The sequence below is a fragment of the Astatotilapia calliptera genome, chromosome 23 (assembly GCF_964374335.1).
Source record: "Astatotilapia calliptera chromosome 23, fAstCal68.1, whole genome shotgun sequence".
In the NCBI taxonomy this organism is placed as follows: Eukaryota; Metazoa; Chordata; class Actinopteri; order Cichliformes; family Cichlidae; genus Astatotilapia; species Astatotilapia calliptera.
Genome location: NC_137443.1, coordinates 2,456,531 through 2,476,404, shown reverse-complemented (window position 1 = coordinate 2,476,404; position 19,874 = coordinate 2,456,531). Strand labels below are relative to the sequence as shown.

General features: G+C 41.9%; 1 protein-coding gene across 3 annotated transcripts in view; it reads left to right on the top strand.

Moving 5' to 3' along the window:
- Nucleotides 1-19,874, top strand: part of glis1b (GLIS family zinc finger 1b) — an 82,878-nt gene that overhangs the window by 43,302 nt on the left and 19,702 nt on the right. For 2 of the 3 annotated variants that reach the window (XM_026158907.2, XM_026158906.2), the window contains exons 5-6: nucleotides 15,131-15,292; nucleotides 19,306-19,416. In XM_026158907.2, coding sequence (XP_026014692.1) covers nucleotides 15,131-15,292; nucleotides 19,306-19,416 — 273 coding nt within the window. The remainder of the gene's footprint in view (nucleotides 1-15,130; nucleotides 15,293-19,305; nucleotides 19,417-19,874) is intronic. The other variant, XM_026158908.2, reaches the window with a different exon arrangement.

Genomic DNA, 19,874 nt, shown 5'->3' with positions numbered 1-19,874 from the left:
ACTCCTGCACCTGTATGATGTCAGTGCCTCCATCCCCAATATGGCTCTAAGCACTGAAACCATGTCCACCTGTTGTTTATGAGGTGCACCGAAGCCCACCATAAGATGCATACGGATTATTTTGAACTGTGAATCCTGCAAAGCTTCTTTAATAAAATCCCAAAATAAAAATGTCTGTGCGTGATTACTCTGTGGCACACAAGGAAGCCGAATTACCAAAACAACATGTTGTGTTTCTGTAAGTCCAACAAACGCTGCAAGCTGCACACGCATATTCAGTCCCACATGGAGGGAGAAGATACGTCTGTGTATGGCTCATTTAAAGTAATCAGTGTCAACAGAAGAGAAAGGCGATGGTTTAGCATGTCAGGAGTAACTCCATGCTCAGGAAAGAAAGCTCCTAGTCTGTTAAGTTGGCGCAAACGCAAAAACCTAATCAGGACCTAATAAGGACCTGGAAGAGATCAACTTTTAGCACTTCATCTGAAGCTCCCTCTGCTACTCATTAAATAATTTTCAGCATTAGCTTTGTCATTCATTCCCCAGGCAAATGAGTTCATCAGGTAGCTACATAATTTCTCTCTACAAACCCATAATTCCATCCTGTGGCCATCCTCTGTCTTCCTGTCATATCAGCAGTGCTGCTTGGCAGTCCAGTCGTCATGCTATTAGTAACCCAACACTGTCCATATGTGATAGTCATATGATGAAATTGCTGGCGAAGGGGCTCTGCCACTGATGTTTTGGCATATAAATGAAAGCCCTGGATAGATGAATGTTGCTTGTTTTCCTTGTTGAGGAGCCCCGGCCAAGAGCTTGTCAGGCCGAAAAAGTTTTCCAGTCAATCTTTGTCAGTAATGTAGTCCAGTACTCAAGAGCCTCCCTCCCAGCATCACCCCACCTTTCCCTTATTGTTCAGATCTGAACATAAGACTGCTTTGATGTATTCAACACACACTCAATCTACACAATGGCAAAATATACCTCTATTTCCCCTCCTTAATCTGTATGGTTAGTGCTTTATTTAAAGACAACATTTGTAGTTGATTAAATATTGATATAATCACTAGACTTGCTTTTAAATATTAAATGTAATTTTATGCTGCCGTTGGGTACATGTACTTTAGAAAGTTTGCCAGCCCCGAGCTGCATAACATACAGGAAAAAATATTTTATATTTTAAATGAAACGTTTCACGGTGAAGAAAAATGAAAACGCTGGGGGCACAAATTCCTAAAAAGTTATTCTAATAATAAGCAGTGACTTGGGGTAAAATCTTTTCTTGTCTACGTGATTATTTATCATTTAATAAAAAATAATAATAAACAATAAAGAATCACTGCCTAATGGCACATTCGTGGGTTAAAATTGCCATAAATAATCTGTTTATTTTAATGCCAATTTTCATGCTTTAGAATATTTAATATGCACTGAAACAGAATCTGATTCAAATAAGTTGAAGATTTTCTCATTTTCATTTTATTTCAACATTTAATATCTCAAATCATTTAACTCTGTTTCAGTTGTTTCTACACGCGTTAGCATGTCAAAGTGGGATCGCTATGTTTCTCAGCTATTGCACCACAGGTCTGAAACAAGTTTTCACAGTCGTTTTTCTTCCTCTTTATCAAATGTCGGATGTAAAAATTGCCGGTGGCACACCAGAAATGCAGCTTGGTTGGTATCCAGCTCCACAACTTGTCTCACTGATTGTTTGTACAGAGGAAAATTGCTTGATTTGGGCCCATTCATTGCAAAAAGTGTCACCAGCTTACGTGTCTAAACTGCAGGATTGGAGCTGCTTTGTGTAGAGGTTTTGCAACTGGAGAAAAATGCGTTAGGACAGAATGTTATGTGAGCTTTTAGCTTGGAGGAAAAGTTTGTTATTTAGTTACACACACACTTGACAGAGCGATGTAAACCAGTGCGTGCGTGGGCAGGTCTGATCTGTCTATAGCTAAACAACAACCGTCCACAGTGGCAAAACTCCCTGAACGGTTCATGCTTGATTCTTTTAGAAATAACCAACAATGTATCACAATATCAGCAATCGAGCATTTCTTGAAATCTGTATCCAGGTCACCTACAGCCTTCAACCTCTTACCCTGATCAAAGCATGCAGGATTTGCTTCATGTGATCACACTTTAATCGCATTTCTCTGGAATGCCGTATTTTGAGTTTCCCCATTTCCTCAAACTTTTTACCACACTCCGGTATCAGGAGCGGCTGGTCATACATTGCACAGACATTGTGTCATAATTGTGTTCCATCCACAACCATAATTGGTTTAACCTCTCTACTGAGGCAGATCAGTTTACTAATAAATGAGCAATACGAAGCCGGATTGTGTGTCTGAGGTCTCCACAGTGTTCGGACGGCTGTTTCGGGGATACATGGAGCAGACAGAGGATGGCTTGATGGTGAAGATCTGTGAAATCCCTTCTAGACTCCTAAAAACGACCCTGGTTGTTAGCGCTCAGTAGCAGTGCTTTCGCGCTGTGTACAGTCACGGATCATGTGCATTATGTGTGCATAACCGTTTCTCTGCAACAGTCAAAGATAATTATAGCCACAGTTTGTGGTATTTTATAAAGCTAAGGCATAACAGGTTCTTTCTCTTCTGAGGCTGCCATCCTCTCCAACTTCTCGTATTCACACGCCGGCCTTGTTTTGTGCCAGACACATTTGTGCCACAGCAGCCGCTCTGTAAACACCCACCAAACTGGCTGGTTTGTAGTATGTGTGCTCTGTGTCTGTGGAACAGAAGTAAATCTCTTAGTGTTTGCTTTTTTTTAAATTATTTTTTGCTGACTCGTCTGTGCTGCAGAAGTCACTGCAGAGTATTTATTCCAGAGCAACATCTACCCCGAGCCATCGTCGCATCTCCAACCAAAAAAGCAAATAAGAAGGACATTTATACACACCGGGACTACTTTAGTGTCAGGGCCACAGTACAACCCCAAGGCGGCAGTATCCATTCGCCCACCCGGGCACGTACACGGCACCAGACCTGCGAAGACCTGCAGCCAGCGTATATGTGAAACTGAGTTGCTACCGTACAAAATAAACACCAGGAGAAGTACGAGTAAATTATGCAGCGAAAGACATGTTTACGTTTAGGGTGTCAAGTTTAAATTATGCACCGTGGTGTTCTGTGGTTAGTGTGCCGGGTTTAATTTGAATGTTTGTGAGAAAAAGTGAAGGCTGAAAGAAACGGAGCCAGACAGGCAATCCAGCTCCACTGATGTCACCCCAAAAATGACATTTTTGCCCAGAATTCATCACAAGGCATTATGCATGACAAGTGATTTGGTATGCACTGAATGCAGACGTTAAGAGCATTTTTGAAGCATTAGCAAGGCTGCTGCACAGAACTCGAGCTTTTGATACAGGTCGATCAAGCTTTCCAAAGTGAGACCGTGTATATGTGTTTACGTTGCCCTCCAAAGATTGAAGATAGATTCCAATGAAAGAGTCGAGGTAGAGCATTAAACTATGGTGGAAAATGGTGCAAAGCATTGATTGAAAGCAGTGGAGCAACGCATTACTCAATAGGACATAAAAGGTCAGGATACACAATATGTTTCAGTTTCCTATTACCCTATTTTATGATTGTGTGACCCAGCAGAACTGGCACCACAGAGACTGATATTTAAGCAGGGATTTACCTCTCTCCCATAGACTTTTATGTCCTTAATGATCTTTGTTGCTGTTCGCTTTTAAAAGCATCTGTTTCATGTTCAATCTGTTCAGCTTTGGATTTAGTTTAACATCAACGTAAAAAGGTTTATTTCGAACCAGATTGCTTTTGTTATTTGGGCAGAATGACAGTAGTACTGAGAAGCCTTTAAGTTAAATCATATCCCTTTTGCTCTGGATTCATACGAGAGGCAAAACAAACAAAGCATCAGTCACCCGTTCAATTTCTTTTCTTTTTTAACAAAATAAGGCCAAGAAATGTAGATTAGGTCATGCATGAACTGAAGTGCAGTTAGGAAATAAATGTTGTATATTGGGAAGATGTTGTAACGGGCCAGTTCAGTAAGTGCTCGTATTACACCTAAGATAAACATAAGAGTGATGAGAAGTTTGAAGGAAATATTCTATAAATATGAAAACATCTACCACAGAATACCAGTGAGTAGAAGAATATTGTTGTTTTTGTTTGTTGTACTATTGATGGATCGCTGAGTGCACGGTAATTGCACAGGAACGACTGGAGCGGTTTTCCAGAGCAGTAAATGCATCTTCTGATTGAACAGACGTGTAAGTGTCGACTGCATTATTGAAAATACGAATTGAGAACTATATACTGAAATGTGGTCGAGTGATTTATTGAAATGTGAATGAATGGCGATGTGCTTGCGGAGAATGCCCGAGACATGATTGGACTCGACACATCGAATGTGTAGCGCGGCCTGATATATTGCAACCAGCCTCATCCACATAACTGGAAACTGGACCTCGAAGCCCACGGAGAGCAGAAAAGAACACACTTGGCACGGCGAGGAGTGAACAAATCTAGGGGCACCACGGCATCGCAGTTGCACCACATTTCTTAGGCGGCAGCTTTTTTACCCAGAAGGCTTTGTGGTCTGGTCCCCCTCCAGAGGGTTGCATAAATGCACTCTCTTCCCCTTCAGCCTCCTCGAGTCCTTGGGCTGGTGTCGATCACGGTGCCATGTTGACCTATTGTTTAATTTTGCTGGCATGTTTTTTGTTCAGTACTATAGCACTTCTGGCATGGAAGTATTTTGATTGGCAACTCTCTGGCCTTCAGCAATGTTTATTTGTTGTCACGTCAGAGTTATAGAGTTGCCAGTGTGTGCCACAGTAGGCGTGATTCTTTAGACAGCTGTGTCAACTCTTGGGTTGTGTGGAATAGTTTGCCAGAGAGGGAGAAGGGCCTTCACTTCTTTTTTTTTTTTTACCTAACAAGCCTGTGCGGTACAGAAACGCTTGATTCCTCCTGTTCGTTATGTTAGGTCGTCACACACACGTTTAAATCACTGCGCAAGATGGAAAACTAACATTCATCTTATCGGCTGAAACAACAAAAAAGGGAATGCAGAAGAGAAGAGTGTGCGTGTCTGCATCACAATGAAAATAAAACTTGGCCGCTTGTAGTATGAACTATTCTCTGACCGCAGCAAGAATCCAAATTTTAACAAAATAAACACTTAAGCACTTTTATACTGTTAAAAAACAGCTACTGGCAATGTACTTTGGTTTACTGGGTAGATGCTGTGGTTAACTAGTGGGCGTGTTTTTTTCTTTCTGGGGCATAAATGGTTAATGTCAGGAACTGTGGTCAGAGCAGGGGCATCTTTCCAGACCTGTGGCAATGTGCAAAGATGCCAATTTCTCCATTACCAGCAGCCTTAAAGCACTGAAATGAAATCCAGTCCCAAGACGTGCAACGTTTTGAGCAAGCAGGGTGGCACATTTTCTTGGAAGGTTTTCAGTCTGCGAGATTAAGGGCTATGCATGTAAAGAGGAAGCAGATCAACACAAGGCAGGTTAAAGTATAAAAGAATTCGAGTTACGCTTAAAAAGGAAAAGTCACAGAAGAAGGAGAAAATAATGGATGGCTGGTTGGAGCCAGTAAAAACAGACTAATCGTCACATTGGACTCGTTTTACAGCATGTGTCAAATAATTAATAAGAGTCATAAATCTCATCAATTAAATGTAATTATTTTTGTCACCACTGGCTCTTGGTGAATTGGCGTCTATTATCCCCCAATACCAACAGTAAAAAATGGAGACACTAAGGCAGACCTTCCCAAAGTGTGGGGCCCGCCCCCTGGGGGAGGGGACGAAACGCTTGGACACTGCTAGCGCTGCGCCCACAGAAACACAAAGCAGGAGATGAAGCATCGCTGCATATGTTTCCAAACCAACTTCATTCTAAGGCTACGTCCACGCGTACACGGGTATTTTTGAAAACGAAGATTTTCCGTTTTCGTTTTTAAAAAAAAAATCCCGTCCACACATAAAAGCCAAAAACGAAGGAAAACGCTGCTAGGAACATGCCAAAGCAGCAGGTGGCGCTATATTCCTATCCGTGTAGAAATGTTGGCCAATCAGAAGTCAGCCTTGGTGGGAAAGGGTAAACAAAGATGGCGCATAGAAGCAGAACTGAGTCGTATGTGTGGAGGGACAGTAACTGTGTGTGTGTAAGCATTTGAACACTGCAGAGAGTAAAATTAACAGTAAGTATTTTGTCTACGTCTGCCATTGTAGAAATTCATTTCACCGAAACAATAACGTGGCGCACAGTGTGACGTCAAAAAATGCGCACACCTTTGACGCTGCGTTTTCTCCGTTTACCTCGTCCACGTGTAAACTCAAAAACTGAGTTTTAAAAAATCTCAGTTTTCGCTGATTCGAAACGCCGTTTAGTGTGGACGACACAGCTGCGTTTTCAAAAATACCCATGTAGGTGTGGACGGAGCGTAAAAGAGTTAGTAGTTTAATTTACTACTACCTGTAATTTGTTGCACATTACTTGTATTTGCTTAATTGTTTACTAAATGTTTGAGGTGTGAAATAAACCGCAATGGGGCAAAATATGGGCGTGTGTGGTTGGAGGATGTGTTTGTGCGTGCACGCGCGGGGGGGGGCAACATTTTTCTTGTAAAACAAAGGGGGGCCCAGCAAGAAAAGTTTGGGAACCACTGCACTAAGGTATAAAACACTCCATTGCAGTGCAAGAGGAGCTTATTGGCTGAAGAGGGTAAAAGAGAGACAGCAAGAGAAAGCGAGAGTGCGAATGGAGGCAAGTGTGAGTGAAAGGTGCTGAATAGATTGAAGCCCGAGTGTTAGAGGATGCCGTAGCTCATGGGCCTGTCAAACAGGATCCTGCATTGACTGCCAGTAACATCAGTCCAGGCGCCGGCTCGGAACACAGATCATGTTTAGGATTTTCATTGCGTAACCCCCAGTCTGTCTTTTTCATGGCGGGTTCGGATTTCGTGAATGGGTTTATAATTAATGTCTTGATGGTTACTAATGGCCGTGGCCCTGCAAGCTTTGTGTTGCTCTCTAATTAGCCATTATAAATGCTTAGGATTGCTGCGACTGTAACCCTGCTGTCATGATACAAAGTGGGATGGCTCTTTCAGCAGCTGAACGGAGGCATAATAGGATCATGTCTCATCCCCAAAATAAACACCCAGAATCCTTCTCAAACACAGCGGTCATTGAATCGTTAGGGAACACTGATGCAAGGACACTGTCCAAATCAATTCTTTAACAATTAAATTAAGCCAGATGTGGAACAGATTTGAAAAGAAATAGTTTTGAGACAATAGTGTTTCTCACTACATTGCTAAAGAGGACAGTCGTAGGACCAACAGTTCTGCGACTGAGTGCAGTAAACTGTTGGTCTTATTGGCTTTGAAAACAGCGACCAGGTCGGCAACCGATCGCAGTGTTTTCTTCAAAGCAGCTTTGGTGCAGTAAGACAGTGATGAAACAGCAATAAGATGGAGTCAGTCTGCAATGAGTTTCCAATTGAATGAGGTCAAATTGACAATTACATGCAATCTGTGCGTGATAATAATGCAAATAGCTGTGATAATTCAGCAAAAATCACAAATCTGTTGCCGTCTTCACACTCAGAAATTCACATTAACTGCTTATATTCAGAGTCCAACCAGAACCACACAGATATTCAGAAATTTCTCCTCAAATAGCGACTGCAGGATGGCGATTATCTGCAAAATGACATTGCTGTTATTTAGCAATGTAACTGGAATACAGCTGGCAATCTCCTATTGCAAAAAGATGCTTTGCAGCTAAGTTGCGCTCACCGCACAGGTTGACTCAACCTGATCAGTGTCTTGGCAGTCGGTCTGCTTTTATAAAGGAGACGGCAAACTTTTGCCACAATCTGAGTTGGACTGAGGTTGTTTGAGGGCCTGTTGCCTCCTACCAGGCGACCTGTGAAATTACCTTGCAATCAAAAGTCATGGCCCAGAGGTTGAGCACGCAAAGAAAAAAAAACTCAATGCAACCACCGATTTTTCCTTTTTGCAACGAGGCTGCCGATCTATTTTTGCTCTCGTGTCACTGAGGCACGAGCTGTTTGATATGTATGCAATCAATAATACTGCTTTAAAATGAACTGCAGATTTGGCTTGTTTTCATTCAGTCGAGTATAAAATATGTCCACGTGAAAATTATTTCTTAACACCCTGATCCTTTGCCCAGAAGGAAAATTAAATATGCCAGTGCAATTTAGCTGGAATTACGTTTGGTTTTTCCACTAACGCTCCATGATAGCGCAGTAAATATCCTTTTCCCTGTCAGCTCACTTCATCTCAATAAGAACGTGACCCTGGATTTTTTTTTCCGCCTCAACCTGATGAACCCGTAAAACCCGGGCTGCCAGGTTTAAGGGGAAATCACATCTTAGCTCCCTAATGTGAAGCAGGGCTGCAGAGCTGGTCGACATTTGAATGGAGGTCTCTGGATCACAGCAGGTTAAGTGCTTCCATGAAAGCTCACCGTGTTGTTGTGCACCCAGGCTTGCACCGTGCCAGGCCTCCACTGCGGGAGCAGGGGTTCAGACCCATCACTACACTTCCTCCTCAATCTTCAGCAAACAGCGTGCGAGAGAAACAAAACAGCTGGGCTGGCTCATTATGTGAGCCCCATTTAGTCATCATAGGAATGCTTCCTGTTGTGCCATCCACGTAGTTTTTAATCTGGCCCCAAAACTATTCAGGCATGAGTGCAAAATAGCTGTTAAGAACAATTTCTTTAGTCATTTACATGACTACTTCCTCCCACCAATTTATCGGCTGAGCTCTTGCTCTGTTTTCTTGTTCATTCGCATCTGGACAACACTCCCTCCCTCGCAGTCATGTGTGTGCGTGTGTGTACTGATATCTCACATTCATAAATCAAAAAAAATTAGGCAAAGTAGAAAAGATGCTTCAAAGCAGGCGGGTGTGAATTAATTTTTCATCTTATAAACAAAAAAAGCCGCTCGCTATCTTTGATTCTTTTTAATGCTCAATTCACAGCAGATGAAGCTGGCTGCTAAAAGGATCTCGGTTCACACTGGAAATGATATGTGTAAACTATGTAATGCGAATGTTTTAGCCAAGCTGTGTTTAATTTTGTATCTTGACGAAGCGCATGAGAAACCTGCCTCTCCTTAGCTGTCTCGTTGAATCATATGGATATAATTTCATCCATTTACGTTTTTCTGCTCTTTGCTGTGGTTGCCACAGGGCATTTGGAAGCCGGCAGATTAAATGCACATGTTTCTCTCATCCGCAGCCGGGGCACTCTGCTCCACAGCCTTCACTCGGAACAGATCCTGAAGTGTTGGTGGTTTTCCTCGTTGGTCAGCGCAGAGAAAGACACCTTGTGATAAACCAACTCATTCCCTCAAACTCCCTTTTTCATACCTATAATGTTATACAACCTGCTTTTGAGCATTGGCACTTTATACCATGTTTTATTTGGCAGTGTTTTCATTTGCAACCAACACTTCTTACCCTCATCTTGCCTGCTAAGAAGCCTTAATGTATGCATTGGGTTAAAACTAATTATAGAAAAGAAGTCGTGACTGTTAGGCTCAGAGAATCTTTTAATGGGGAACCCCCAGAACATGAGAAATGGGGAATTTCATGCTAGTTAGCAATTAAACTCGTTAGTGAATGTGCTGATGTAGAGATATGTGATGTAGGAGGAATTTGTAGCAACTCCATTAAGGTGAGCAGAAAATCCTGGAGCTATTTTTGGGGGGAGGGGAAATGACTTCTGTCAATGATGACCTTGGCTGCAAGGGCCACAGTCAGATATTATTTTTCAGGAGAAAGAAAAACCTCTGATTTGCTTCTGATTCTGTTCTGCACCGCTCCTCGAACACCATTCATCAAGGCTTTTAATCAGATTTCTGTTACACATGTCAGCAGCCATATTTCCCGCAGCACCCGTCCATAACGGCCAGTTTGTTCCCATCATCCGCAGCTCCAGCAGGTTGCTAATGAGCCGCTGCATGTGAGGAGAGCGGTACACTGCTGCCTTTTAGCTCTGAAACTGTTTGGCCTTTTACCTGCCAGTCAGGAGTCATTTCCCATGAAGGCCTCATGCACGACGCACCGCCACTCTTCTGCATGCTGGGCCCATAATCTGTCTGTTGTGATCGGCGGCCTGTCCACCCTTTCAACCCGCTCTCGCCCCCTTCAGCCGTGTCAGGACCCCGCTGTCATGGCCAATGTTTACTGTGCTACTGAGCACCCCCCAAATCAATGGTGAGATGGTGTCAAATGGGGCTCAAATCCCACCACGCTGCCAGCGCCGCTCCCCTCGTGCGGTCATCTGCTGGTTTACCTTAGACAGAGGTTTTCAGAGAGGAAAACTAAACATGTTTAAAGCAATTAATGTGATTAGCTCCGCCTAAAGTGTTTGCATAGATAACATCAAAGGTAAAATCCACCCTGTGTTAGAAGCCTCAGCCACCAGAGCTCTCTGTTTATACCACTTCAGCCTGTGTGTTTTAGTCAGCTTCTCATGGATGATGCAGGACCCCACTGATGTACAATATATCTTCAGTTGGAAATGAAAACACACAGCATGACATATAAAATAGCCACGATAAGACCAAATATGTCCACGTGAACACTTTTAATCCCCTTGGACATTCAACACAAGCAGTATACATGTATTTCATTTAAACACCAAATGAAATGAAGCCGACAGGGATCATTTGGACCCGTAGATCGGCCACGCTTTAACGTCTTACTTTAGCACAACGTTTTCATGCAGGGTTTCTGGTACAAACTCATGCTTAGAGGTGACAGTGCCTGTTGGTTTCTCAGCAGGCAGGAAAACCTCATACTCTGGCCGTCTCCATGCAAACTGCAAGTGGTGATCCCGCAGTAATAATGTGCTTTACACGATTAACACGGTTTCCCCAGCGGACCCCTAACTATAATTCAGCCTCAAATTTATATTGCAGAAAAAAAGGAGTGAAAGAGGGATTATTCCCTTATACATAAATAAACTTTTGGCACGTCAATAATAGCCATTTTTGTTTTCCGAACTCGAACGCCCGGCGCCGTGTTTCAGCAGTAAGCAGAGACCTTGTCTGTCGCGAGTGGTACGGCAGCGTGGATGTTCATTCGCACAGATTTTATTAACTTTTCCCACCGTTGCTGCCTCTCTTGTTTTCATCCAAAACATTTGCCTGGTATGACTCGAGAATAATGTTTTCCCGCGTTACAGCATTGTATGATGTGAACTCTTTAAGACATTTTTATAGCTAAATGCTGAACCCCAGACAGCATGTGTTTGTGTAGTGTTGAGGAATTGTGAATATTTTTCCTCATCTTTCATTTCAGTCTGGCAAGCAGACGTTTAGCTGTGATCGTACTGCAAATTTTCTGCATTTCTTTATGCTTACTTTGATAGCATTTCAGCTTTACAAGCTTATCTTTACCCAATCGAAGCTCAGCAGTCAGGGATAAATTATGAAGAACTTGAAGCAAGTTTATTTATATGCTGGAAATAAAAAATATTGAAGCCTTGATTTTAGCATTATGGCTGTTAGGGGAGAGCAATATAGCCTCAAAGTTGTAGGAAATTTGCAATACTGGTATGTATGAAAATAACAAGAAAAATGCTGAAAAATACTCTACTGGCTTGCAGGCAGCAGCATTTATTAGTGCAAAGGGCATTTTCTATCCTTCTTTTTTCCAGTGAACTGCTGATGATAGACGACCTCATTCGAAGTGTGAATCTGTCAAGGTGCCAGCAGCAGCAATACAGTACAATAGTCGTGACACAGGATGAGTCAAAGGTAAACACGAACGTAGCCCAGGTGGTGTTTTTCCCTGGAAATTAAGTAAAAGTGCAGCATAACTGCTTAACACGCTAACAGTCACCACCTTGTTACGCTTCAGAAACCTGTACAATATTGTCACATAATAAAAAATGGAAACTGAAAAATTCCTGGGATGTTGTCTGGGGTCGAACATTTGATTCAGCTGCTTAAAGCCCTCTTTTAGCTCCATGTAATTGCATCAATAACCTTCCTGTCATATGGAGTGCAACCAGCGAGTCTCCTGCGAGACCTTTCTTGAGTCATTTGTTTACTTTTGGGTTGCACATCAGCAGCTGCTAGCATCTCCTCCTTTCCAGCCGTCACAGCCCGGCTGTACTCGACGGTGTGTTTTTGCTTCAAGTTTTGTTGTTTCCACCTTTGTCAGTAACAGTTTTCTTCCATATTTTATTACTGTGCTTTGTTGGAGATCTAGCCTCTTGTAGCCAAACAACTTCCATACTATTAAAGAAGCTCTCGTTTTAAGCACCATATCATCGCCATGACATGCTACCGTGCTGACAGAGATGTTTGGGCTTTTGTTGTTGTGTATTATCATTTTACGATTGTTTTACATCATTTTAATTTTTCCGTGCCAAAAGTGGCTGTATCAGCTAACTAGAGCACATTTGGCTGTGAGGTGCATCCATGGAGTGTAAAGTAGCCTCACCTTTATGGATCTGGCTGAAGTGCCGATAAGCTCATTCTGTGGCAACGGGTCCATCCATCCTGAATTCACAAGAGTCAGTACTCCGTCTTTAGAAAGGTCCGAATTGAATTAAACTTGCACACAATGATCGCCAAATGGGTCTTCACACAAACTGTGTTCAAGTCAAGCACATATGTGTTGTTTTATGGACGTTAACCTGTGAGTTGTGAATGGTACAAGAGCCGGATGAACTACTATGTCATGGATGTTCTAGTTTTAACTCACCTAATGAAAGCCAGTATCCTTCCTTCATATTTGTCAAAGAATTGAACAAACATATGAACTTGTTTACTTCTGCTGTAAAGTTGAATCTATGAACTTTGAGTCACATTTGAATCCAGCTGGAGGTGGCCTTACAAGGAAGCGCAGACGTTGACGGTTTATCAGCTGCATTTTTAAACCAGAGTTTGCAGCTTGACTGAATGAATTTGTTTATGGGCCCTTTGGCACGTGTTGACTTAACCTGAGGGCCTCAGTTTTATCCATTTACAGCACAATGAGACGAGTACAGATTATGCAGACCTTGGCTGGAAATGCTTCATTTCAAACTTCAATACATTTTAATTGCTGATTGTTGAAAACTGATGAGAAACTGTTTCTCAGGTATCATAGTGCCACCAATATCCAGCTACAGTTTGGTGAGAAAATACAATTTTAAGGCATTAATAGTCCCATCTTTCTTTCTTTTTTACCAACTTTCAGTATTTTTTAGTCAGTCTCATTTTTATTTTGCAAATTATGATGGAAATCAAATGGAAAAATGCAACTTATTAAGGTGAAAGGAAGCTTTTGTTCCATAGTCATCCACCCAAAGGTCTTACAAACTTTATGAGGAGCTATGCATTGAGTAGCCATAATTGGGCAGATTAGGACTCTCTTACTGAGCTGCTCAGTCACATGCATAAACCTGCAGATCAGCATGGTCACCCAAAACGGCTCTACCATGTCAGGCTTAGGTTTCGCCTATATTAAATGGAGCCTCAGTGAATAGAAGGTCCTGCCTGCACTGTGCGAGTGAATGAAGAAGACCAGGGATGAGTATTGAGTCTAGATGTAGCTGAAGGACCGTTAGAAAAATGGTGTCACTCTCTCCTTAGCTGTAACCTGACCTGTTGTCAGGAGGCTTCGCTAAAGGTCAGCGTACAATGGATACAGCAGAAAGGCCACAGCACCCCTATAACAGTCTTGGAGCTGCAGTTTTATTTTGGTTGAGATCCATTCAGGCCGCTTCCAAAACTGGTTTTGAGTGGAAAAATTGTTTCCTGTATGAGACTTTGTATAAAATTTATGGTTTAAGAATTTTATAGTCATATTTTGACCAGAGTGGATGCTTTCCTGGCTCACTCTGAGTGTTTTAAATTTTATTTTCTTGACATGGTTTGAATGAAGCCCTCACTGGGTGACAGAAAAATGACTGTTCAGAAGAAGAGTCCTGACACAGCTTTTGCTTTTATACCGAGTGATAGTAAAGTGCATGAGGGTACGTACAAGTAAATAGAAAAAAGTACCAGTGAGCTGAACTTCCTTTTCTACTGTGCACCAGTAGACTTTGTGACTCTTTACACAGCATCCACTGTAGGGGGGCTTTGATGGGGACTGCCCTTTCCACCAGCCTGCTGTGTTTTCTCCTTAAGAGAAGAAGCGGATATGCGAGAAGCTTCATGAATCATTCACATGTTAACAAATCTGTGGTGTTCATTGGCAGAGTGGTCGGGATCAAATGAGCCAAGCTGGGTCGGCTATGAGCTTGTTTACAGTCACTGTCACTTGTCAGTCTAATGAACTATACACAGCAGCACACTTATCTCATGCTATGCATTACAGCCCATTAACTGCTGCTGTACGGCACACTCCAGTTTCCCGGCAATTTAGATGGCAGCCTCGAGACAAGAGCACTGCCATGAATGCGGCTGTTTTTCAAGTGGATGTGCTTTTCAACAAAGGTCTTTGGATCTGCAACATAATAGCCATGGAAAAAAAATGCTCGCACTTACACCACCCACATTATTAAAGTGGACAGTTTCTGCTAATTCCCAGGTCCATCTTTTATTCTCTGCTTTACTAGAGTGGCTTTGCACGAGTGAGTTCAACATAATCTTTATTTCTCTGGTATTGAGTCTTAGTGCAAAACAAATTGTTTGCAAAGTTGCATTTAAGCCAACTTTCTTCTGATTGGCTGACCCTTGTAACCGAAAGGTTTGAAGCCTGAGCTTGTGAATCACAAGTTGCTATCCTCGTGTTTAATCTGAGCATCTCCCACCGTAACAGCGTAAAAGGTTTTCTTTAAGTATTTAATTTCTTTTCCATAACTAGTTAATATATCGTTTACAGTGAGCTCCATCTGTGTGAGTAATTATGAGACTGAAGGAAAGATTGGAACAACTTATCTCTGAGTCACATGCACACACATATACACAACCCACACGGTTCTAACGTTTGCCAGCTTTACACTGATTGATTTCAATTCTTTTGTGTGCATGCATGTGGGCTTTTTGCTTATTTTTCCTGTGTGGTCCTGTGCATACCTGCCAAAGTGTGGTTGCCTTTGTGCTCTAATCTCTGTCTCCCCTCCTCCACAGTTCGAGGGCTGTAACAAAGCGTTTTCTCGTCTGGAGAATCTGAAGATCCACCTGAGGAGCCACACAGGAGAGAAGCCGTACCTGTGCCAGCACCCTGGCTGCCAGAAAGCTTTCAGCAACTCCAGCGATCGGGCCAAGCATCAGCGCACTCACCTGGACACGGTCAGAATCCAAGCCTCTGCTCTCTCACCTCCCCCCTCCCAGCGTTTCACCAGAGTGTTTAATCTGAACTACTGATGTTTGCATATGTCGTCATTCACTTTCTTTGAAATCCATTTCGGGATTAGTTTGAGGAACTTATCTGGATACCGTGCTGCAATTGCATCACATCAGCCTCAATGTCAGGATGGATCAGGATGCTTTAAAAAAAGGACAAAAAAAAAAGACTGTTTGGCAGGAGTGTGAAGGTGGGCAGAGGCGACTTCTGTTGCCCTCTACTTAGCGCCCACACTGATCTTTGAACTTTCAATAATACATCGCTGTATAGTTTCATTCATTTCATTTCATTTGGTAACTTCTGCCCACGTTCAGACATGTAAACACTTGACAGAGTAATCCAAACCACCTTTGTTTTAGTTCCTGCTATAGTAGGCGTCTCCATGATCATACACAACCAAACACAGACTACGGCTGCCAACAATAAACGTGACTTTTTGAACGTCCCCTCGGTGTGTGCGTGAGTGTGCATATCGTGCGGTATCCCTGCTCTGATTTTACAACATTCAAATGCCTATTTCCACATCGTGACAGTGTTAGACTTTAACTTGCTGTCAGTCAGTGAGCCGTGTGGCATTCTCACCCACTTTCCTCTTGCAGTGACATGCCACAGATCATTAAACGATCAGTGTCATTTGGCCAAGTTGCAGCTTGTGCCATAACAGGCTTGGATTGGGACTGCAGGCTCAGACAGAGCTTTGTCTGTTTCTCTGACCCGTGGAGCGAGAAGGAAAGGTTGAGTCAGCCATTGCTGCCACTCGTCATGTCTCAGTAGCCCCACCAATTTACCACCCACTTTATCACCATCCGTATGCCAGCACAGCTAGGGAGTAAAGAAGTTGTTGGGCTCAAATTATATTCTTAAGTACGTTGGGTTTCCTCTGCAAGGGAGAGATTTTTTACTTTTTTCCCCTTTAAGTCAATAAATCGAATCCCAATAATTTTTTTCTGACATCTGAATCTACAGTCTGCGTTTGAAAGATTACTTAAATCTGATTTGAAACAACCAGCTCAATATGTGCCTCCCAGTAAAACGCTGGACTAGAGCACTTTTAATCGTACAGTGCCCAACACCATCGGGTGAGAGCGCAACTGTAATTAAGTACTCATTTACTTGAATTTTGTGTAATTTTTAATGTATTTCTATGTTCTACTTATGCTATATCCTATTTTAGATGCAAATATTCTGCTTTGCGCCATTACAGATCAATCTACCCTACCACCATTCCCTACCAAGCATACACAATTATGCACCACTGCTTTTCATGCACGTTGATGGTTTTCTGCACCATTTTTATTTCTGATTACATTTCTGAGTTCAAGGTGTGTAAGTGTGCGTATTATTGAGTAGTTATTTGAAGGAGTATTTCAAATTTGTATATAATGGACCTAAGTCCCTTTATAAAGGGGGCAGCTGTGGCTTACATGGTAGAGCCTACAATGCTAAAGCTCAGTGGGTCAATTTTTGTTCCTCTAGTCTGTATTTTTATCGGTTTAGCCGATGGTGCGATATGGCAGCCTCGCTTCTGTCAGTCTGCCCCAGGGCAGCTGTGGCTGCAACTGTAGCTGCCTCCACCAGTGTGTGAATGAATAGTGGAATTGTAAAGCGCTATATAAATGCAATCCATCATTATTATTATTATTATTATTATTTTGGAGTAAGAACCAAGAGTTGCCTCCAAAGCATCAAAAGTACTGCATGAATGTGTCTGACTGACTGAATAAGACTTATAAGCTATGAGTGCTTGATTTGATTGTCAGTACCAGTCCATTTATTAAAATTTAATTGTTTAGAAATAAATAGGAAAACTAAATTCAGGTGTTGTGCCAAAAAGTGATCGTCGGGCAGAAAGTGATCCGCGTGAGCACGCAGCTGCTTAAAGCTGCAGCGCCCAGATGACTTACAGCTACTTCTGTGCAACTGATACAAGACGCGGTAAACTGAACACCGCTTCAACCGTCTGTTTGTTGGAAAATAGTAACGGACCACATTTTCTTTTTAGTAACGGTAACGGCGTTGTAACGATAGGAATAGTAATTAGTTAGATTACTCGTTACTGAAAAAAGTAACGCCGTTACTCCCATGACTGAACACTGGTAATGCTGAGCGGTTAGAAAAAGAGTAGCAGTGGTCAGGCAGTGTCACCCTTGATTTTCTTCCCAGAGAAAGTAATTTTAGCAGTATTTTTGCAACCAGAATGTTTCCCCCTGTTTTCACTGAACTGGCCGTGCACCAATACTTTTCTATATGTAACAGTAAATTATCAAGTAGTAAGAGTAGAAATGTTAATGCAGACGTTGTGTTATTCTGTCAGTGTGGGATTTTCTTCCACTGCACACTCTTTCCACAGTAGTCCAAACGATACAGCTAATCTGGGACCCCGATGCTTATGGCCTCACATTAACACCCCACGATGGCTTTCACTGTGCTGCCCAGTCGGCTGCGCTGCCAGAAACACTGAGGAGGAAAATCATTTTAAAGCTTAATTATATTTATCCTACACAGAAGTTTTACTTCACTCTTTTATTTTTCTTTTAAAGTCGGCGCTCTGCGCTGTATCGAGTCGGTTTCTTGGCAAAACAAACAGAGATGAGTGGCATTATAAGCACTTTGGGATGACAACAGGTTACTTAGAGAAAACGTTAAAGTGCAGAGATAATAAAGTCTGTAAAACTTATGTTACTGAATGTAAAAAGTAAAAAAATCTCTATCACCATCCTTCATTTTAATTAGAAAAATGTGAAATGAAAGTGGTGTACTCCATCACGGTGTATGCAGTGTGCATAATCACATAAATGCTTAATTATTAAGAATACTCCTCAACATGGTTGAATAAGATCATTTATACACTCACTAGCTACTTTATTAGGTACGCCTTCTAATACAGGGTTGGACTACCTAATTCTTCATGGCATAAAACTCGAGTACTGGAAACATAATTCAGAGATTTTGGTCCATGAATATTGTTATATACAGGATAGCAATAATTAGATAGGCTGTGTCATTTATACATGTGCCCAGAAAACATCCCCACACTTTTACAGCAGCACCAACCAGCTTGAACTGTTGATAAAGGCATGAAGGATTCATGCTTTCAGGTTGCTCACATCAATCCTGACCCTACCTTCAAAATGTTGCAGTGAGGTCGTAGTTTCCTGTTCTCGTTCTTGCTGATGGGCACCTTGTGTGGTCTTCTGCAGCTTCAGCCAATCTTATTCAGGGTTTTATGTGATCTGCATTCATAGATGTTCTTCTTTAGTTACTGTTACCTTCTTGCATCAAAAAGGCATTTCTGGGTCTTATTGAATGTTTTCTGTTTTCAGGCCGTTCTATGTAAACCGTAGAGATGGTTGTGCAGGAAAATGTCCGTAGATCAGCAGTTTCTGAAATACTCAGTTTGAACTTCAGCAGGTTGTCTTGAACACGTCTATATGTTGCTGCCGTGTGATTGGCTAATTAGACATTTACATTAACGAGCGGTACCTAATGAAGTGGCCAGTGAGTGTATTTCTTGCGCTGATATATTATAGTGTTTGTCTTTAAGTCTTTATACATTATTAATCATGCAGTATCGGTGCTGTCAGTAGCAAGAGAGATGGGTTTCATTGCTGAGTGAGTGCAACTGCAAGTGAAATACGATGCTTTAAACCCTGAAAAACTAATAACCAAAGAGATGTTGTGGTATTCAAATTTTTGTCAACTGATTGTCTTTTCTTTTCATCCTTTGTCTGGTCTTCCTTTTACCTCACATTATGTGTCTTTCTCAGCTGAAAGGTAGGACTTTATCTTTGCCTTTACTTACATAAGTTTCATATTTACTGCATGTTAATTTTTCTCCTTTCCTTTACAATTTTCTTTTTTAGCTGCTTATATTATTCTGTGTCTCTGTTATTAGAAAAGCTACATTTATACATTCTGCTCTGATAACTGAACAGAAATATTTCCTCCCTCCTCCCAGAAACCGTATGCATGTCAGATCTCCGGTTGTACCAAGCGCTACACGGATCCCAGCTCCCTACGCAAACACGTCAAGATCCACTCAGCCAAAGAGCAACAGGTGCGTAGGAAGGTAAGACACTCTCTGCTAGAGTGAGAAACAGGACAAAACACCTGTGTGTAGTCAGAGGTTTAAAAAGAAACATCATAGAGGAACCAAAAGTATGTCAGCTGTTACCGCTGACATTTGTTGTTTTCTTCATTTTTAAGTAGCAAATTAAAGCCAGTGGACACTTAAAAACTGCTGCGTCATGGTTCATTTATTCTTAAATAAATTGTTTATAAAATCGAAACTATTGAAAGTAGAAGGTTTAGTGAAACTACGGACATTATTAATTATGTTTAAGGCTAAAAATAATATATTACCTGTGTTTGGGAGGTGAGGACAGCTGAAGGAAATATCATTTTAAGCATCAGCTCGCTGGGACCACGGTTACGGGTATACGACTGTGGAACTCTCTTCAGGACCGGATGCTGCAGAACCTCCGTTCAGACTTCTTCCATCAGGAAGGAGGTTCTGCAGCATCCGGT